The following is a 20,960-nucleotide window of genomic DNA, read 5'->3' as shown; positions in this document are numbered from 1 at the left end:
TGGCTTCGGGCGGGAGCGTTGCTGCACCCCTCTGATAATACGATGGAGCTGACCTCAACATCGGAACCTCTCGTGATGCTGCTATACGTAAAGGGGAGTCTTGATTCCATCGAGTGCAGTGATACCATTAAAAGAAGCTGGGAAGCATTGGATGAACTTAGAATCAATGCAAGAACATACAAATATAATCAGTCAGACCACAGCTCTGTCTAGCCCAGAATCCTCCTCCCCGCAGTGGTCCACAGGAGATGCTTTGAAAGAATCTGAGCACCATTTGATGCTTGATCCTGTGGGTGTCTCCTGCAGCGAGGAGTTCCACGTGTCCTTCACAGGTGGCATGGAAAAAAACATACGTTTTGAGGGGGGTTGAACCTGCTGCCTCTTAGTTTTGTTTGGTATCCAGTGTATCTGGGCTCCAAGGGATCATACTTTGTTTTTCAGAAACTTTAATGGTTGAGAGGAAGCCGTGACTCAGCCGCTGATGAATCACTGCTGCTCCAGATTACGTCTCCTTGCTCGCTGGTGCCCCTGAAGCACAGGAACAAAGTAATCCCGCACCACACAAGCTCCTGTCACATCATGGGGTGCCACTCTGAGCCCAGGCCTGGGACCAGCTGGAAAACAAATCCCACCTCCAGCCCCTGTTTCCCATTCATCTTTCCCAAACTCATTATTTCCATGTGAGATCAAAGTCTTTCCCATGCTGAAAAGCTCCCTTGATAACTTACGTTTCCTCCAAGGTTCCCCCAACCCCTAACTTTATTTGGAAAACACTCATAATTTTACTCTGAATATAGGAACACCCTCTTGTTTCCCCCTTGTTTCATTGGATTCAGCTGATTTATTTACGGGTTTGCCTGGTTACACAGCTGGGAGCTTCGCTCCTGCCCCGATCACACCCAGCTGGTGCCCAGGACCCCTATATTTGGGTTTTTCTCTGCATGGTGGCTTGGAAGGAGATGCAAAGTGACTGTAGGTATGAGCACACCTTTCTCTCCAGCTGCTTTCTCTGCTCTCCTGTCGTGATTTCTGTTTGTGGATGCTGGCTTGGCTTAAAGTAAGCAATGGAAAACTCTGCTCCCAGAGAGACATTCCTCTCATTTTTCCCCCATGCTTCTGCTTTTTCCTCTCCCCCTCCCACAAAAAAAGCTTGCAGTTTCAACACCAAAAATAAAGCACACCCGGTTGTGGGCTGGATAAAAATAGCAGCCCTTGGTATTTACTTTAGCAGCAGCAATAGGCTTTCCGGCTTCAGAGGAGAACAGGAGAGGCAGGAGTGGGATGGGATGGTGACCCTTGGGGGGTGGAGGACAAGCACTTAGCTGGTGGGTTTGGGGCTGGCAGGCTCTGTGGTGACTGCTCCATCCCCTCGGCTCCGTATGCTGGTGCCTGCCGGGCTGCGTCCCCTCTGGGAAGGGGGAAGCCCTGGGGGTGCGGTGGGCTTGGGTGCCCCAGTCCCACCTGGGTCCCACCTGGGTCCCACCTTGGTGCTCGTGCGTTGGTTTGGGTCTGATTTTAGATGCCCAGGGCTCGGTCCTGCACGGATTGCAATAGGGGAAAGGCACCTCTTAGGTGAAGCGCATCAGAACCGGTGAGGGGGGTTTTGGGGGGTGCCTCTTCCTCACCCATCATCTGGGAGGCATTGGGTACAGATGGGATTGCTGAGGTGGGTCTGGGTCTGCTGGAGCATCCTTCTCTGGTGATTAGGGGTGAGGAGTGAGGAGGGGTCCTCAAGTGCATCCTCAAGTCCTGCTTGGTGCTTGCCTTGGGCAGAGGTGGGGTACGGGCACCTGGGTGCGTTTGGGGAGGAGGGAAGGTGCGCGTCTTTGCTTGGGGAGCATTTTGGTACGCACAGTGGGATTCGGGAGGAAAGCAAACCTCATAGGTAGGGCTTTTTGTTCTTTTAGAGTTGATGATTGTTTTGTGTGCACGAGCCTTCAGGAGCTCCTTCCTGAGGAAATCCTACGGGCAGTGCCGGCAGCGGGCGAGGGGGAGAGGAGACGCACTGGGAGGTGGGGAAAGTGCCGGGGCCAGGCAAGAGCCTGCGGCGTGATGTGGTGCCTTCCCGTTGAGTGGTTAAGTGAAGGCTGGGGACCAAAACCCATCAGGGAATGGGAATGCTCCTTCTCTCCCACCAGCGGCATCTTGCTGTCGCCTCCCAAGGGCTGGATTTGTGGGAGGTGTGAACCAAAGGCAGAAGAGCGAGTGATGCTCGGGCGCAGCCTCAGTGCCCCTGAGGACCACGTTGTGCGCCAGTGGCGGGAAGTGGTGGCTTGTGCCTCTTCCTGGAGCAGCCACTCCCAGGGGTTTCCCTCTGCTGGGTGGGTGTGGGATCTGATCTGCCAAGTTTGATTTTTAGATGGAAAACAGGTTTTGCCAGCTTCCCCCCTGGTGCAGTCCTTCCTTTGGCTCAGCCCCGCGATGCTGAGGAGCAAGCGCAGCCGACCCTTGGTGTCACCAAAGCCCAGCCAAGGTGGGCAGGGAGCTTCCATTCCGTTTCTTTCATGATAAGCAGCGGCCAAATTATTATTTTTGATTCAGATTTGTAATTATCCCTTCCCCTCTGTAAGCTGCTTCCTCTGTTGCTGGAGATCTCCGGTGATCTGCTGTCCCTCTGCTCGCAGCCACGTGAGGATTTTTGGCTGGTGCCACCGGAGCAGTTGGCCAAGGTGTGCTGTCATGTGCTGGGACGGTTTGTGCTGCTGCCCTTGGCTCCTGCTGGGGATGGGGACTACTTGACCCTCGCTTTTCATGGTTCAAAGTCTTCCTCCTCATCTCGTTTGCTGATGGGGGTTGTGAGGAGGATGCAGCTGGGTGCCGGGGCTTGGGCAGGGTGGCTCCCGAGGAGGGAACTGAGAGCAAAATGCAAATCGTGGTGAGTGAAAGGGGAAAAATACACTGAAAGCCCTTCTCCTGAGGTTGTTTTGCCTCTTTGTGCCCGCTGTGACCAAGAGAAGGTTTCTTTATTTGGAGGGACCATGTGCCCCTTGGGCCGGGGGAGAGGTGGCCTTGGGTCACGGATGAGGAACCGATACGAGATGGAGAACTGGCAGGCAGATGTGGCTGCTTTCGGCATGACTCGAAGTGCAGGAGGGGCTGTGGGACCAGAGCCTGTCCCCAGGTGGAGGGGGTGCCACCTGCCCATGCTGCTCCTCCAGCCGCGTCCTCTCTGCGTGCTCCTCTCCCGGCTGCCCATTTCCAGTGTCCTCTCCTGAAATTCTTAGAGGGAGGGTTTCCCACCTCCTCTCTCCCTTCTTTCACTTTTGGGGAGGATTTTTCTCATAAACATTTGCAGAGTCACTTCCTTCAAACCCCGCTTTGGATGCGATGTCACTAAATGCAGGGACAGCGTGGGGACAAGGGGCCGTTGTGGTGAACAGAGGCACTTGTGTTCCCACCAGCATCTCGGTGTGCTCTGCTCTGCTGCCCGGCTGTCCTGGTGCCCGCGGAGGAGCAACGCCAGGGAGATAACCTGGGTGGGAGCGAGAGGAAAAGCCACACCACTGGGAATAACCAAGCATCTCTGCATTGCATGGTGCGTGCTGGAGGGGGGCTGTGCACCTCCAACATCCCACTGACAGCACAAAGCGATCCCAAACACGGGCACGGAGAGAAGTGCTGTGCTGAGGAAGTCCCTGATCACTGTTAGGATCTTGCCTCAAATGTAATGTGTATAATATGGGGGTTTTTTTGGTGAGGAAAATCGCTGAAACAGGTTGGAAGCAGAAAAATTGCTGCGTGTTGGGGCCATGGCAGTAGCACGGGGAAGGGGGAATAAGCCTGTGGGCTGCTCCTCATCCCAAGGAGAGGGGTCAGATCACTGAAATTTAAAAGCCCTGTGTTTTAGACTTGAATAAAAGAGGTTTTTAAATTATTTACATTCTACGTAATTAAGCTTTAGAGCTCGTAGCCACAGGGGTTGAAAATATAAAAATGGGAATGAGGGCTTTAAAGGGATGATGAGTAAATCCAGGCTTATGAGGGGGAATTAAAACCCAAGGATGTTAAAGATGATGCTATAAATTCACAGCCCACGAGGCATAAAGCAGCTGTGAATTTATGGGATGGAAGTGCCCCTTTATCGACCTGTTCCAGCCTCACTCCTGCAGGCATCGCACGTCCTCCCGTGGTGCCGCTCGCTCCTGGGTGAGCATTTCCCTGGTGGTTTGCTTGGGCTGAGGTTGCAGGGCGTGTTTCTGGGAATGCGTTGCTCCAGCTCCAGGTTTGGGATGGGTGCCCAAAGCCCTAGTTGAGGACCTTTGTACACCCTCCTGTTGTTTGCTGGTGGAACAAAGTTCCTGAGCATCGCTCATGCAAGAAGGGGACTTTGGTAAGAGGGCTGTGATGAAATATCTCCGTCCAAAGGGCAGACGGGCTGGCGGTGGGATGCTCTGCGGCCGCTGATGGTGTCAGGAGTGTAGCTGCCTGCGGCGTGGGCTGCCCAGGGAGGTGTGCTCCTCGGAGAGGCTGGAAATGTGAGATCCTACCACCCCGATACTGCAGGACCATATCTAGAGTGTATAGATGGCTTTGAGCTGTCAAAGGCAGGTGGGGCCAGAGTCGTGGTGGACACGTGTGATACCTGATGGAGTTGCTGTGGTGGGGCAAACCACCTCCCTGGCTTAAATCAATTATTAGCCTTCTTGGCCACCTGAGTTGAGTCCATTGGGCTTCAGGCTTGGCTTTTCACTGCGCCGGTGGCCGTGGCCGATGTTGGGGAACCCTACTGCTCACAGCTTCCTCTTTTCTTTTTTGCTCTCGAATCGGAGCAAGAAAGAGAAGTTGAGAAACCGCTGCAAAGAAAATTCCCCTGGTTTGCGTCTCTCCAAAATTAGATTTAGAAAATATTGAAGCAGTCTGGCGGAAGAGCTTCTTTCAGGCTTTCTCATCCTGCCTGGCTCTGTGTCAAACATGAAAGCTTAAGACGAGGAGGCCTAAAGAAAATCTGCATGTGCAACGAGAGAAGACTTTAAAAAATCCTCTGAAGTTCATACTCGTCCCAGAGATTTTGCTAAATCAATGTTGGTTTGCTTTTTTGTTTTCGGCTGGGAGTGTGTTTTGCTGGCAATAGGCTGGTGGGACCAGCCTGCCTTGCAATTTGGTTTTTGGTAGGGTTTTCTTTGTGCTGGGAACAGGCTGCTATCTAAATTGGGAGAATGGCTTTAACTGAAGGCTCCAGGGTTGTTTTGCTCCGCTCCCAAGCGTTTACACCACGGCTTTGCTTTCTCTGGCTGCAGGCTGCGGAGCCCAGGGCCTCTCTAGCTCATAGGAGCAGCTACATTTATTAACACAACATCTTGTGCTGGGCTGAGGCCAAAGCGCAGCTCCTTGCCTTTCTGGGGTCAAAGGACCAGCTGCGCTGACCCGACTTTGTGGTCACTTTACTGTTATTTATTTTAATGGGATAACTACGGCAGAAGGATCCGTGGGAGCCTCTGGTCCAAACTGCTACCTGAGACAGTCCTGGGGTTGGATGCGGTTGCTCAGGGCTTTCTCCAGCCTGGATTTTGAACACCTCCAAGGATGGAGATGGCACCACCTCTTTGGGCAGCTTGCATACGCTAGGCTGCTCTCAAAATTTTCTCTCTGTATTTTCTTATCCCATTGGATGTGCTTTGGCTCTCAGCTGCTCTATTTCTTCTGGTTTGTGGTTCTTGGCATGCTTTGTAAGCGAGGAGTGCTGTCCTCTTCTAGCTGGTGTTGGGCTTGCCGTGGTGGCTGTCTCAGCTGCACAACAACTTGCAGCTCAGCTCAGCGAGAAAAGAACCCCCTGAGTCCAACTGCTTCAGATGCAAAAGTGTCTGAGATCCAGTGGGGCAGAGCATGCCCTTCAGCAGGGTGAGAACATGCGAATCCCTGCTAGTGAGCCCCCCACGCCCCTTCTCCCATGGGATAAACAAGGATTAGGCTGGGGCTGAGACGCTGCCGGGCTTGGATGCACCAGGACCGCACTCCCATCCCACTCCAGACAATCACACAGCTCGCTCCTTCAGTATCTTTTATTAATGTATAGAAAATGCATTAAAAAAAGGAACTATACATAGCCTAAGAGCGGTCAGGACTAAAAATACTAGTTAACAATGGTTAACAAGCGTCGATCCCATTCTCCGAGCTACGTTTTTATTACAGGGTGGGGAGGGTTGTTTAATATATTATTTATTTATATTATTTATTTTATTTATGCATTTATTTGCTTTTATCTTCCCCCTCATTTGGTTGCATTGGTTTGTGTTTGAATTCATCAAAACATGTCCAAGGGATTTTGTTGCCTCTGTTCTTCCTTCTTATTTATGGGTTTTAGGCTTTTTTAAAGTAATAAACACAATTCCAGGGTAACACCTGTACGCAGGGGGCTGCTTGTTTGTTTATGTTGCCATCCCTCTGGGAAGCCACTGACACCTGGAGAGCTGCAGGCTGGGTACTGAGGTGGGTCTAGGCATCAGCATCCCCCAGGGAAGAGCCTTTCCCTTTCCCCAAACCTCTCCCCTGCAAGGGGCAAGGAGCTGCCGCCGCCGTCTGGGCTCCACCAGGTTTAAGGAAGGGGGAAGGTAACCCTGGAGTGTACCAGTGGTCCCTCAGGGTCTTGGTTGGGTTTGATGGCCATCCCTGTGTGCTGGGTCGGCAGAAACAGGGATGGACTTTCGCCTGGCCCCGGAACAGAGCCTTTTGTTAGTAGGTGTAAGCCTGAATTAAAGGTTTTTTGGGGGGCAGAGAGCTCTTTGCTGGCAGTGTCTGTAAGGTGAACTCTTGTGGGTATGGCTGGGGGCTCTAGGGCAGGTGTTGTGTGGTCACCCCAGGGTGCGATGGTTGGGACATACCAGGAGGGTGGCTCTGGGTGAAGGGCACACGCTGGCATGGAGGTGGTGGGCTGGGTGGGCATCCTGGCTTCTGCTGCGTTTCAGTAGTTCGCTCTAAGACTGTTGTGGGCCCAGGGCAGCTCCAGCATGGAGACATTGCTGCCTGAGCCCTCCCCGGCCACTGCACTGGGGACAAAGGTGATGTGAGCTGTGCTTTCGACACTCTGACGCTTCACCTGGGGCAAGAATCGCTTCGGGGAGGAGGGAGGAGCCTGGGGCAAGAGTGCGCTTAGGCTGGTACTGTGCTTTGAGATGCACGTGGGTGAAGAACTGCAAAGATAAGGAGTGGAAGCATAGGAAGGTTGGATATTATCTCCAAGGGCATCCTTCTGACTCGATAGAGTTGTGTCAACTGGGCCCTCTCATCCTGGGTACAGGAGTTATAAGAGGGATGAAAGACATCAGCAGGGAGACTTGTCAGTAAGTCTGTTTAGAAAATGATCAGCCTGCTTGAGGATCTTCTTCTGAACCTCCTGAAAAAGCTTGGCCTGTTTTGATTTTCTGTTACTTTTGAAAACAGAGTTTTCTTGCCTTCCACTTGCTTGTGAATAAAGAGCTCCTGTGTTTCCACTGATGTCTCCTCCTCTCGCCTGGGCAAATAAGCAAACAGCACCATGCGAGACAAGCGATGAACGCCATCCGCTGTCAGTCTCTGTTCCTAGTTATAACCACTGCGCTACAGTGCTTTGGTTAGAACACTTCTTGCCTGTAAACTCTTGATGTTGGGAAAACTGTTACTCTGTTGGTCTACTAGGAGGCTTCTTGGGTTTTAACCGGTTGTATCCGCTGCTTCTCATTGGCATTTGGGACCTACGACAGGGCAGGCCTCTCAGGAGGTGTGACATGCTGCTGTCTGTGACACCGGCCATGGCCTGTCAGAGATCTCATCATCTGCTGCCTCTAACCCGTTCCTCAGGTTGATTTGTTGCCCGATTTGATGCTGAAGTAAGAAGAGATGCTGTATTTACGTGTGGGGTGTTGCTGGGCTACAGCATCCTTCCTCCAGGTCGGACTGCAGCTGGAAGCTGACCACTTGAAGGGCTGGATCCTGTATCTAATCCTGACCTTGGGCTTAGCTGTGATTTTATGTGCTGGTATGTGTAATGGACAAAGAGGCTGCGTTTCCCGCTTAATGCCTTACTTCAGCTCTGCGGCGGTGGTGAGTAATGCCAGAAAACCCAGGAGCAATGCTGTGAAAGAGACGCTGGCCTGAATTATAAGCTACTGCAAAGATGCCTTTATGTTGCCATCTGGAAGTTGTTTCTTGAGACAAAGCAGCTTCAGTGTGATAAAATCAAAAAGCAGTGTTTAGCATTTGTAATGCTCCCTTGGCTGTGAACACAGAGATGAGCTGCATTGTCCTCGGACGTGGAGATGAGTCCCTTCTCTGGGACCAGGGCAGCGACAATGCCCGGCATTGATCGGAGCCCTCGACCCAGGAGTGGCTCCAGTGTGGTGGTTGTCTGGACTACGTGGAGGAGGTGTCGATAACAAAGCACAGCCAGCGCTGTCCAAGGAGTCCATCTTCCTTAAGAGAGGAGAAGTCAAGGATGGCAAGAGTGAACTCATCTTTTCTTCCAAGGATCTTGAAGTGCTCAAAAATCTGAATGGACTAAGCTTGCCTTCCAGGAGGGGAAACATTTGATTTCCCTTTAGAAAGATAGTGACACCAAGGCACTGACATTTGTGTTCCTCTTGTGATGTTGAAGGCAGATGGTGTATGAAAAGGAAGGGAACAGGCATTTCTCAGCTTGCTTCTCTTTCCTTGGCTGTGTTGTGGTCCTTCCCCATGTGTGTGGATTTCCCTGGACTGTGCCACCTGCCAGCTTCAGGCTGGGCTGTGGTTGTGTGATAACTCTCTTTTGGCTGCTGGTCCTTCTCTGTGACTATTTGGTTTGGGACCAATGATGTCAGCGAGAGACAGTGCGGTGGCATGTAGAAATAGCGGACAAAACGGGCCCTAGACTTCAAGATTGCCAGCAGAGATTCCCCCCCCAGATCCTCTAAATTGACTCTTTTCTTCTCAGTCAAGCTCAGCGTAACCCAGGCAGATGTTACTCATCTGAAGAGGGATGAGTTCGTCTCAGAGGAGCGGGTGATGCAGGCTGGGGCTGGTGGAGCGGCTCTTGTTCCCCTGCATGCCGTGTAAACGAGGACGATTTTAGCTGTGGTGACACCAACACATCACCTGTGGGCTCTCTAGATTTTGCCTATGTATGCAAATATTCACCAAGCCCTCCTGGTGTGTTCTGTGAAAACAGAGGACAGGATGAACCTTGCGTCTGCTTATCCTCGCTTTGTCTCCATGCGTACCGTGCCTGTGTGTAGGGAAGGGATGTCCAGTCCAGAAGAAGAGTTGGTGTCTACAGGATGGCATGAAGCTTGGGACATTCCTGCCAGGAGGGGACAGGAAAGGGGGGAGAGGATGGATGTCCCTGGCCATGACAGTGGTGGGAATGGCCACACCAAGGTCCCCGTGGGAAGGTTTCTGCCACAAGCCCTGTGACCAGCACTTCTAGCAAGGTTTGCTGGGGATTTCCAAGTCTTTTAAAAAAATATCAAAAATCTGTCTGTCTCTTTCTCTCTCTTTCTTCTCTTGTTAAGGGCCACAGTACTGGGGTAGGGAGACTGGAAATTTGGCATTTCTCTGGGACAGATGCAAAGCAATGAGGTCTTTCCTTTCCCATGGCCTTCGCGTGTGCCATGGTTCCCTCCAACACTCGTGAGGGGCAGGTTGCTATCTCAGACAAATAGTAATTATTTTTTTCCCCTTTTCGTATTATAAAATACAAACAAACGACAGAAAAGGTCAGGTGGTGGGAGGCAGGAGGGACTTCAGCTGGCTCAGAGCTGTAGGGACCGTCGCTTCCTCCCAGAGATGTTACGGTGGTTGTAAGGTCGCATCTTCATTTCCACAAAGGGAATGGAGAACTCGTGGCCTTTCCAATGGTACCAGTTAATCCCCTGGCAGGAGGGAGAGAAAGGCACAGGGTGAAGAAAGACCCTAACAAGAAACTACAGTGGGAGAGGAAGGAATCTAGGCTGACTGCCATAGAGAAGCCAGAAGACAGGCCCTGCTGCAGTGGGAGCAAGAAACTCTTCTGCTGCTCTGGCTCAGTGAGGTTTTTCCTACTGCTCAAAGGCTCCTGATCAAATTTTATGTATGTGTTTTTTAAATGTGCCAAGGTAAATGACCATGGAAGTCAGCGTGAGGCACAAAGCACCGGCCTAAATGGCTTGAAGGTAGTTCCCTTTGCTCCAGCTCGTGTTGGGTCACCCCGGCATTGCTCCTAGCCTCGATGCACTGACCATGCCATCCCAGCCCCATCCTGCCTTGCTGTTGTGCTTGGTCACACTGCTGGAAGAAATACTGAAGGCTTTCAGCCCAGCTCTGCCCTTACCTGACTGTGCCGGGACTCTCCGTACTTGCCGTTGAGGTTGGTGCGGTGGCAGTTCTTATACCACCAGGCCCCTTTGTAGGACATGGCGCAGTTGGTCACAGCGACGTCGTTGTCCCGGTCCTTGGTGGAGAAGGGGCGGCCCTGGTGATAGGTGAGGGAGTCCCCTGCAGAAAGAGGTGCCGTTAGGGCTGATGGAGCCAGAGTCATCTGGCCTTTTCCCAAGGAAATTAGGATGTTCTGGTATACCTGGTAGCCTGTTGATCAACAGCTCAAGCTGTCTGGGAATAATGTTAACTGGAATTGCTCACAGATGGTTCATCTGAGGTCCTCTGCTCTCGGTTTAGGATCAGGACAAACCACAGCAAATCTTGGCTGCTTGGGTTTGACAGATAAAATGCTGTACTGGGTTTGGGTATGATTTTCGGTGTTCCAGAAATGAATCAAATCCTAGATTTGGGTATCTCTGATCTCCTGAAGCCTGGATCTGCTACGTAACTTCAGGATACTTTCAGCGCCTTTCCCTCCAGTTAGCCAAAGGGATCTTTTTCTCCTCAGGGAGACCTCCATGCCTTCCCTCCAACACCCTTCACCCACCATTTTCTGGTGGGCATAGCCTGGCTCTGCTGCATCAACCAAGCAAGCAGGTGTGACTGTGTCCTTGCAAAACCAACCAGTGTTTGGCCTCTGTGTGAGGAAACGATGCGGAGGAGTTCAGATTTTTCCATTGCTGTGGGAAGGCAATAAATACACCCTCCAGCACAGCATCAATAGCGGCGATTGCCAAGTGAGATGGCACCTCTGATGATTGACCTGGTTATTTGAGCAGCAATGCCTCGGATATTAAATATCTGATCCTCAATGGAAAATTCCCCTTGTCCTTTGCGGGGTTTATCCGCTTGGCTTTCATGATGGACAGCAGGAAGGCAGAAAGGGCTTTGGGCCCGTGTCTTGCTGCTCCAGCCCAGTAGCTGTGATGTTTGTCTTTCCTTTAGTTTCAGACCTTCGGATCCCAGGATCTCCCTACTACTCCCTAGCAGTGAGATTGTACCTGAAGTGCCGTTGTATTCCCCGATTCGCAGCTTGTACAGGCTCCGGGAGTCGCCGACGGAGAACTTGTCGTAGTAGGCGTATGCCGCTTCTTGGCCATCCCTCATGTCTATTCGCAACTCGTAGCGCCCCTGGGACGTGATCTTGTGGATGTTGTCCAAGCCTGGTGAGACAAGCAACAAGGAGCCCGGTCAGATCCGGTGCCTGGATCCGCTTTGTGAGCAAACAAAAAGAGTTCTAGGCAAATAAAACAGCCGTGGGAAGTGAGAACGAGGAGAAGAACCAGGGAGCAAGGGCGCTTCTGGTTCAGTTTGTCTCTCCTGGCACTTGTGGGGGTCTGAGCTCTCTGCACCCACTCAAGCTTCAGCTCCCGGTGGTTATGAGAGGCGGTTTCAAGGACCAGGTTCAGCTTTCTGCACCCTGCCGATGCCGGGGGGGATTCAGCTGCAGAGCTCCGGTGCTTCTCTTGTTGCTGTTAAGCTCCTGTACAAGCCAGAGCGTGTTTATGCTGCAGGGCTAGCCTTGGCTCATGGTCAGGTTTTGGGGGAGCGCGCTCCTTTTCAGAGCCATGCTGCCTCTCCCACTCACCCCTTCTCTACTTTCTTTGGGCAATTGGCTCACTGGCCAAGGCCAGGTGAGGTCCACGATCTGTAGATGCCACCAGTGCAACCTGTAGTCATTCAGAGGGGGGTGATGGGTTTTGTTCCATGAAAATTCTCTGTGTACCCTCTCCTAGGAGGAGAAAATTAGGGAGCTGCAGGCCTTCACAATGTGCATTTATGTGATGTGCCCGTCAGTGACTTTCTAATGTGAAGGGCAGGGAATGAACAGAAGGAAAACTGCCTAAGGGAGATTGTAGAGGGGTGGAAGCTAAGGCAAGGAGCCAGCGGCTGGCACAAGTGAGCAGCACAGAGCATGGGGAGCTCAGGTTTGACACATCAATGAAAGACAACTGGTGAAGGTCTTACCCAGCCAAAATTCATCTTCCAAGTTTCCGAAGCCAATCCGGTAATCTGCCCATTTCCGGAAGAAATCGGTCAGACCGTTCTGTCGCCTCTGGAAGACCTGTGGTGGGGGATGACAAGGGGAGAATTGGTGTGAAGAACATGAGGGACAGCTTTGCTCGGCTTTGGACGCACAAAATAAAGACAATACTTTTGTCTTTCCATCACACCTTTCGGGGGAGAAAATTGCAATGCCCATCTAGTTAGTGGTAATTGCAGCCATGCAATTAATCTATGTGCAGCTGGAGAAACTGAAGAGATGTTAGGTAATGTCCAAGGCAAATCAATGTTGTAATGACTTTAAGGAAAGGATCAGCCTTTAAGCTTCCTGCTCGACCCAATGCATTGTGCCTCTGGTTTTCTAGTGCGTGATTCTGCTCTCAGCTGGCATTTTCTGGGATATCCAAGTGGATGCTCTGAAGCCAAGTGAGATGGGGGAGAGTTCCTGGCTAGCAATAACATCTGAGCTAGAAATCGGCATTAGGGAAGCCCATTTTCTTTTGGTTTCGATTATACATTTAGAGGAGTTCTGTGTAATGCATGTAAGTAAGTGTTTGAGACAGATAAAATCAAAGCGCCAGAGCATTATTTACATAAGCTGCCAGCCCATCTATGTCAAGACAAGCAGCGTTTGTGCAATTCAAAAGCCAAACAGTCATTTGCTTCTATAAAGCACTCCGGTGCAGACTCAGTCCGGGTGGTGCCTGACACTGTCCTACTGCAGGCAGTGTGAATCATTCCCCGTGAAAGCTATCGGCCATTAATTTCATCTCTAGAACAATAAATCAGCTTCACTCTCAGCTTTTGCTCTCCACAAGCACTGCAAACATGTCAAATAAATCAAAGGGCATTTCTCCAAGTGTAACTATTATTACTGGAGTGTGGGCCATTCCCTGTGGCGTGGGAAATGAAGCGTGTGATATCAAGCCTGCTGTCGTTCCCGCGCAGGGCATGCTTGGCTTTGCTGGTAGGATGAGGCTTGGTTCCTTTGCGATGAGGGCAATGTGTAGGACAACCCCAGGGCTACTCACAATCCAGCCGCCTCCGTCGGTGGTCATGTCGCAGTACACCTGCACTCGCTGGCTGAGGTCCCCGTTGAGGGAGATGGTGTAGACGCCACTCAGTGTGTCTCCATTCATCAGGTGCTGGGCACAGTCCTGAGGGTTAGCGAAGACACGGCCGGCTGCAAAATTTAAGAAAAGCCAAGATTTAAGCCAAGCGGCACCTTTTCCGAATGTATCGAACCCCACTGGTTATGATCCAGGAAAGATCTAACTTGGCTTCTGCATCCCGAGTTATTTTGAGAGACAGCAGGACTTTACATCTGCCAGCAACAGGGAGAATTTAATGGAAGAAGTGTATGCATGTATTAATTAATCTCCTATACATCCTATATGGAAAAGGTGCATGGTAACATCACTGTGAATGATAAGGGATGTCACTTCTTGACCATCTTTCTTCACCATGTCTGAAACCCTGGGATTTACTCTGTCGCCAACATATTTAGACAGCTGTGAAAATACCAAAGCCTGTTCTCCTCTCAGGATTGCCAGCTCCAAACAGATTTTATGACCTCACTGATTCCAGGGAGATTCTTTTGATCAATATCTTTGGAAATGACGGTGGACTTACACTAGGTTGATTGTCACTTGCAAACTGAGCAGGAATCAAGCCATTTGGTACGGCGGTGTGGGCTGTGTGGCCACGCTCCAGGCGTCCTCTGATGGAGAAATGTCTTGTGCGGGAGTCAGAGTTTGAGAGCAGCTTAACTATGAGGCCTGGTGATATTGGAATGTCTACTCTAGGTTCAATTGTCTCTAATTTAATGCAAAAGTAGGAAATAGGTGTTTTCCTTTGCTGTTGGTGCATATGGATGATGGAGTAAATGAGTGCAAAGGAGGCAGCATAGATGTGGCTTTCGAGAGTGTCTTGGCTACGCATTGAGAAGGTGTGAAGGACGTGCTGTGTGGCTCCCATGTAGGACCAGGGTACAGACCCTTTTCTGTTCTCTCCCACTTGGGTGTATTCCTCCCACCCTTACAACCTGAAGATTCTGAGGCTGTCGCTTTGTCAAAGTGTTGAAGATCTCCTATTTTTTCCCATCTCTGCGGTCTACAGCGCAAGGTCTGGTGAGATAGTGTTTGCATTTTATAGTACCCAACAATGAAAACTGCTTCAAAGACAACCACTTCAGGCTCCCCTGAGCTCTGCGGAGATTACTTGTTTCTTAATTTATATTCATATCTTTAAGATCCAAGGAGACCTTGAAAGACATTTCAATCCACTATAAATTATAAATACTGTATCTGTTTCTTCCTTTTGTCCCATCTGTATACAATTCCCCAAGAACCTTATGCAAACATGAAACAAAGAGGCTCAGCTATTAATGTGTGAGAGGGAATGGAAGAACCGCAGGATGTGTACTATGAGCAAAAGGAAGCAAAACAATTTAAATTAAGCATGGTTTGGTGTTTGGGGTTTTTTTTTGTCTCCTTCAAGACAAGTGCTTGTTCTCTGCAAAGTGCCCTGTATGCTGCCGGGGCGAATTGAACCCCAGACCCTGATTATTCGCCTTGCATCGCCTTGATGTTTGTTCCTTCGTGCTTCTGTCTCATCAATAGATGGGGTAAGTGGGAGAAACTGGTTTCTTGTTGATGCTTATCTTCATCTTAAAGGCAAATTAAACCTGTGTTTGGATGCTGCATCAGCTAGCGATGGTATCTTTAACACAGCCAAGGTCTGACATTTCTGTTTAATGGAAGCAGCACTCTCCTTGCCCCATGTGAGTGGGTTTCTGCTGCCTCGTCTCAGCTGAGAAGCCAGCCCCGTGCGGTTTCATCCCTGACTCCCAAGCAGCCTCAAAGATCACAGGCGTTTTCCCATCACCTGCCTGAATTGCACTGGCTTTACATATCCACGTAAAAGACGAGAACAAGAGGAAAGTCTGAACCGCAGATGCATTAGAGAAGAGTCTTTTCTTATTTTGGTTGATGTAAATAATTTCTACTATCTTGTAAAAGCAGGAGAAGAGACCTCTGTGTGTAACTGGGATGGGGAAGTGTATCCACAGCATTTTCAAAGAAAACTCTCCTGACTGAACTGAAAGTGCAGATGGGAGGAATTTCAGTGGATGTCATCGTCAGGCTTCTTAGTGCCTTTGAAACCCAGGAGAAATGTAATTGGATTCAGCCCTGAACAAAACACGCTCTGTCTGTTAAGTGCCCCGCCTAGCAAGGCTTTTCAGAGGGGGTGAGGGATGATGTGCTTTGCACCATTTCTAATGTGAGCACTTCCGAAAGGTGGGGGCAATGGTGACATTTTCATGCAAGCTTCGTTCTTGCAAGCGTAAGTGCTCCATCTGTGAGGGTAGCGGTAGCTGTGGATGCCCACCACTTGACTTGGAAAGGAAACCATTCCTGTTGCCTTAGTGAATCGTGACTTCTCTGGAATTAGAAGGGGAAGGAATAATGCAATTAGATAAAATCAGTGAGACCCCAGTCCTACTGGGTTGTAGAAATGGATGTACCTCTCTGTGGATGGTGGTGAAATGCTGCCTGAGGAGGGCAAGCCCATAAAAGCAGTCCACATATACCAGCAGAGTGTGTGGGCTGAGCCCCGCCTGTCCAAGTGGACGCCGTGCGAGTCCTCACCTGTAGTGAAGGTGGTGGAGATGAAGCCACTCCGCATGCCGTTTTGGGCAGCTTGCAGGCGCACAGTGTATTCTGTGGTCTCCAAAAGCCCCTCCAGGCGGATCCATGTGTCCTCGGCATCCACAATCAGCTCCTGTACATGGGTCCCAGAAGGAGGTAGACACCAAGAGCAACAGATGAGAAAAGCGATGTGGAGCCTAAAGAGCAAGCGAGGAGGGAAGGGAAGCCAGAAACTACAGCAGCCCTTGGTGCCTGGCTGAGGAGCGTTGCTTACACCCCTGGACTAAGTCAGTGTGAGGTCAAAGAGTGTATTCAACCTTTTGGGATGGTTCGGGTGGGAGAAAGCTAGCTGGTTTGGACTCAGGAGATTTAAAGGTTTGCATTCTGTGTGCTCTATTTCTCAACCCTGTTGGGATCTGCATGCCCTCAATACAGGGCGTGACAGATTGCCTGAGAATTGCAAGGGGTAGAGGTGGCCAAACCCGGTGATCAGCCAGGTCTGACTCCCTCAGTTCCCGTCACATTAATTTTTCTGGTCGCCAGCCAGTGCCACGTAGCGTTACACTGAACTCCTGCAAAGTTATTATCCTTCGGCTGCTTCGAGACAGCTACACCGGCAGTAGAAACGAGACTATTTGCAGTGATGTATTTCTGATAGCATTCGTAACAGCTCTTCTCGACAGGCAGATATGGGCACACTCATTAAATAACCAAATATATCATATTGCCAGATTAATTAGCTGTCTGTACCTATCTTCCTTTTTGCAAGGAGGGCAAATAGCATTTTTAGTACCTCTGTTAGCAGGATAATTTTCTCCTGCCTCAGCTTGCTGGTTCTTCACAAGTTGTGTATTTCCTCTGTTCTTCCAGACTTTCCAGGCATGCCCTCTCTGCCCAGACTTGCAGATGTGCACAAAGATTTTTGCCCTGGCCAATCCTTTCCTGCTTTTTCCAGGTATTTATCTGAACTATTGCTTAAGCAGAAAGTAGCATTTGTCCTTCTGGTCTCTCCCTGACCTAGCGAGCATCATTCTTCTGCTTTGTTGGGTTCCTCCTGCTCATTTCCCCACGGTGATGTTATTCCTTGGCTAAATGAACCTCTTTCTTTGTGAGGACTCACCTTCCGGCTGCCATCGGTGGATCTGTAGGTCATGACATAGTTCTCAATGTCTCCCACAGGAGGCACCCAGGAGAGCAGGGCGCTCCGTCGGGTGACTTCACTGGCAGTCAGATTCGTTGGAGGATCCAAAACTGCAAAGGTGAATAGGGACCCAGGGAAGTGCAAGTTCTCGCACACAGCCACCCCAGCCCTGCTTCCCAGTTCAGGGCACTGGGGCGCAGCCTTGCAGCTCTGAGCTACAGCCCCAAGTCCATCCTCGCCCTCAGTTTCCAGGCCTTATCACCTGTCCCCACCCTTGAAGAGAGCTCTGCAAACCCTCTAAGAGTCCTCTTCTACCCACACGCTCTCTGGAGGGTAACGGCTCTGAAATTCATGTGCTATGGGGCCTGTCAAGCTTCTTGTAAGCAAAATGGTTGTAGTGCTCTTCTGACCTATGGCCTTGGGCAAGAAAAAGACCTTGTCAGGGGTCTTCTTGGGAAACCACATACAGGGGAAATAAAAGAAAGGGGCAGATGCATGTTGAAAGAGTGAAAATGATGGTTGATGGGCGTTGTGATTACAATTCTGTTCTTGTTATGCCTTATGGGGGTATTTCGGTGTTCTTTTGGCACGTGGCTACTTCTACACCCACAGGTTCATGACAGGAGCTTTGGCTCAGCCTTGCTGTCTGCTTTTCCTGGGGTGGATGCATGGCTAAGGACATGTAGCAGGTCTTGGGTGAGGTGATTGTACGTACGGGTTGTAAAGTTGGTGCTGATGGTCTGGCTGGTGATAGGCCCGTTGGTGGCGTACATAGAGACGGTGTAGGTGGTACTGGGCAGGAGGTTGGTCAGCTGGTACTCCTGGTTCACTCCATCCACAAGAATTGTTTCTCCTGCAACTGTAAGCCCAAAGAGATGACTTAGGGTAGATATTCAGCGTGATTCTCCAAAATGTGCCTGTGGGTATGACCTCTTGGTTAAAAGAACTTAAGCTACTGAAAGACCATGTGCTGTTGTGTAGCAGCTCAACTCTCGTGGTGGTGGTTTCAGCCAAGATCAAGGATGATCTCATTTTTCCCTCGTTCCCTATATTTGCCTCATGCTTTCTTTCCCCTCACTAGTGGATTTCACGGAGTTTGCCGCACACCGAGTTTCTGTGGGATGGGTACTTGCTGGGCCCTGTGTTGGTACTGGTGGGCCAGTTAGTAAAGCAAGGGGATCCCAGTCCCTCCTGTATGGACTGCCATGCTCTGAGGCCCAGTGAGGGGCATTGCCCTGGGACCTGTGAGGGAGAACCTGGAGTCTGGAGGTGGGTTACAGCCCTGCTGCCCACCAGCTGCTGCCCTCCTCAGGCAAGAGCTCCTTCCCTGCTCCGTCTGCGGAGGGCATCCACTGAATCCCGTGCTTTGGGATGGAGCAGAAGTGGAGGTGAGCTGAAATGGTGCCCAGCAAAGCTTGCGGCAGAGAGGCGCAAGGTTTTGGCGTACCTGCGTGGCGGGTGAGGACAAGGACATAGCTCTCCACCTCCGACAGCGGCGGGTTCCACTGCAGCAGCGCCTCGGTGGGGGTGATGTTGGTGGCTGTGACCCCCAAGGGAGCATCCATGGCTGCGTGGGGCACAGATTGAGAGAGTCAGAGGTATTAAAAGATTGGGCTGTGAACAGGAGGGGCTTCTTTTGGCCCAATGCTCGTGCTCCTGCCTTGCTGCCCAGGCACATTCGCCTGCAGAGGAGTTACTGCTGCCCTAGCAGGAGGGCAGAGATGTCATAGCTTGTGTTATTCTGCTACCTGGGCTGCTCTTCCACTGTTTTTCTGATGCACAGCCTAGGATGTTAAGGGGTTTTTTTTAGGTTTTGAGGAGTCTGGCAATTGCAGAGGGTTTTATTCTTGCAGCAGATGCTGTTTGTGTCAGAGGTTCCCCAGGGATTATTTCTGGAAGGCTGTACTCCCTTTAGGAGTTGTCAACATTGCCCAACATCATCTCTCTGGCTTCTCTGTGCCCGGTACACAGATTTATCACTCTCCCCCTTGACTACCCATGCATGTACGGGAAAAGCTTTGCTTAGATGGACTTCAAAAGTCTACTCTGGGCCCTCGTGAGCCTTTCTCATCATCTCAAGCTTGCATCAGTCTGGCATGAGGTTCAGCTTCCTCTCAGCTGCCTGACTGCCGGGGCTGGCGCTCTTTGGTATCTACCTGCCCACCAGGAGCCTCTTCCCACCTGTGTACACAGTGATGGAGGCCACTTCGCTCTCCTCCCGGCCCCGCACGCTCTTCACCCCGATCTCATACTTGGTGGCAGGCTGCAGGCGGCGAAGGGCGTACTCGGTGGCATCGCTGGCAATGGCAGTGCTGTCTTTCCTCCCTGTGGGGACAGAGCCAAGAGCTTTGGCGTCACGGCTGCCCCTGTCCGTGGGGCACAGGGCATGCTCAATGCCACAAGTCCTCTCCAGGGCTCATACTGAGGGTTACCGGGTTTCGTGCCCGCAGGTGCACCCCTGCATGCCCATAACTCTGCTGGCTCGACCTTTTCATCATGGCAGGTGAAACTGGGGCTAAGGGAGATGAGTCGGGGAAGGCAGGTGGGAGAGCTGGGATTTCAGGGTTGGGCTCTAAATCAGATCCACAGGGAGGCCACGCTGCACAGGGTCATTCCCTCTGCCCCTCTGTGCCGACCTGACCCTTGGCTGCAGCGGTGCCTTGCCCATCCTTATTCCAGACACCCCGTCCTCTGTTCCTGCAGCCTCTTGATCCATCCCAGCTCTTGGTGGCTTTGCCAAGGGCACCAGGATGCTGCCCGAGGTGAGGATGACTTGGGGACCTGCTCGCGCCACTGGAGGGAGGAAGGGTTGGCAGCTACAAGTGCAGGGCACAAGCAAGAGTGGCCTGACCCGTTACCTTCAGCAGCATGGTAGGATATTCTATAATGGTCGAAGGGAGCGATGGGAGGGCTCCAGTAGACTGTCATGGACTCCTGGGTGATGTTACCCACTCTGAGGTCCTTCGGTGAGTCGATCCCTGTTGAGACGGAGCAGAAAGCAAAGCTGTGGGAGGCAGGTCTGCTCCCCATGCTCCTGTCCGCCCTCCCGGCAGGGTCCCGTGCCCAGCAGGGGGGTCCTGTGGTACCTGTCGTGATGGAGCCCACCACAGGCTCGGAGCTGATGGTGCCGTGCACAGCCACCAGCGACACCAGGTACTCGGTGGACGGCTGCAAGCCCGTCAGGCTGGCGTGCCTGCGAGTGCCATCCAGTGTGACCTGCTGTGCCTCCTCCTTGTCCCGGGGGCTGTAGGTGAGGATGAGGCGGTCTGCTGGTGGGGATGGATCACTCCATGTGACATTCACACTGGAGGATGTCAGCTGGGAGAAGTAGAGCTGTGTGATGGGCCGGACCCCTGCAAGATGGAGAGGGGAGTTTCAACCCCAGCTGTCCACAGATCCTGGCCTCAGCGTTGCTCCCAGCACTTGCAAGGGAAATACTCAGTGAAGGTGGCAAAGCTGCAGCTCTGGGCTCTTCATTGATCTGAAACTGTGCTGGGACTGAGAGGCAGAACTGGTAGGGGGAAAATGATGCTTTTCGCAGCTCTACCTGCAAACACCATCCGTTCCTGACTCACCAGTGGGTGATGGGGTTGTATGTGCCGTGGGGGCCTTTTGATTGCAGGGATTTCACCTAAATGTGCTTGTGAGGTCCCTCAAGGCTTAGTTTTTCCTTCTTATGACACACAGGCCACCCTGAGGACGGCATGGGCTGGTTCTTCCCCCAGCCCTGCCTCATCCTTATGGCAGCCTCCAGCCAAGCAAGTGTGCAAAGGGGACCTGCTCCCACGTGCATTCACTGCCCTCAGCTCTCATCCCCACCACCACCTCAAGAGTTTTGGTGCTGGGGTGGCAGTGCTTTG

The 20,960-nt window shown here is 51.5% G+C and overlaps 1 protein-coding gene across 2 annotated transcripts in view; it reads right to left on the bottom strand.

The window, feature by feature from the left end:
* Positions 1 to 6,097: 6,097 nt before the first annotated feature.
* Positions 6,098 to 20,960, bottom strand: part of TNR (tenascin R) — a 72,815-nt gene continuing 57,952 nt past the window's right edge. The window contains exons 12-23 of one of the 2 annotated variants that reach the window (XM_054073098.1): positions 20,187 to 20,453; positions 19,959 to 20,078; positions 19,282 to 19,425; positions 18,548 to 18,667; positions 17,816 to 17,959; positions 17,080 to 17,210; positions 15,960 to 16,092; positions 13,341 to 13,492; positions 12,274 to 12,370; positions 11,307 to 11,468; positions 10,259 to 10,422; positions 6,098 to 9,821 (exon numbers count right to left, since the gene is read on the bottom strand). In XM_054073098.1, coding sequence (XP_053929073.1) covers positions 9,702 to 9,821; positions 10,259 to 10,422; positions 11,307 to 11,468; positions 12,274 to 12,370; positions 13,341 to 13,492; positions 15,960 to 16,092; positions 17,080 to 17,210; positions 17,816 to 17,959; positions 18,548 to 18,667; positions 19,282 to 19,425; positions 19,959 to 20,078; positions 20,187 to 20,453 — 1,754 coding nt within the window. In that variant the 3' untranslated portion in view covers positions 6,098 to 9,701. The remainder of the gene's footprint in view (positions 9,822 to 10,258; positions 10,423 to 11,306; positions 11,469 to 12,273; positions 12,371 to 13,340; positions 13,493 to 15,959; positions 16,093 to 17,079; positions 17,211 to 17,815; positions 17,960 to 18,547; positions 18,668 to 19,281; positions 19,426 to 19,958; positions 20,079 to 20,186; positions 20,454 to 20,960) is intronic. The other variant, XM_054073097.1, reaches the window with a different exon arrangement.

This window comes from Cuculus canorus, chromosome 8, assembly GCF_017976375.1.
Source record: "Cuculus canorus isolate bCucCan1 chromosome 8, bCucCan1.pri, whole genome shotgun sequence".
Lineage (NCBI taxonomy): Eukaryota > Metazoa > Chordata > Aves > Cuculiformes > Cuculidae > Cuculus > Cuculus canorus.
This window is presented reverse-complemented; position numbering and strand designations above follow the sequence as displayed.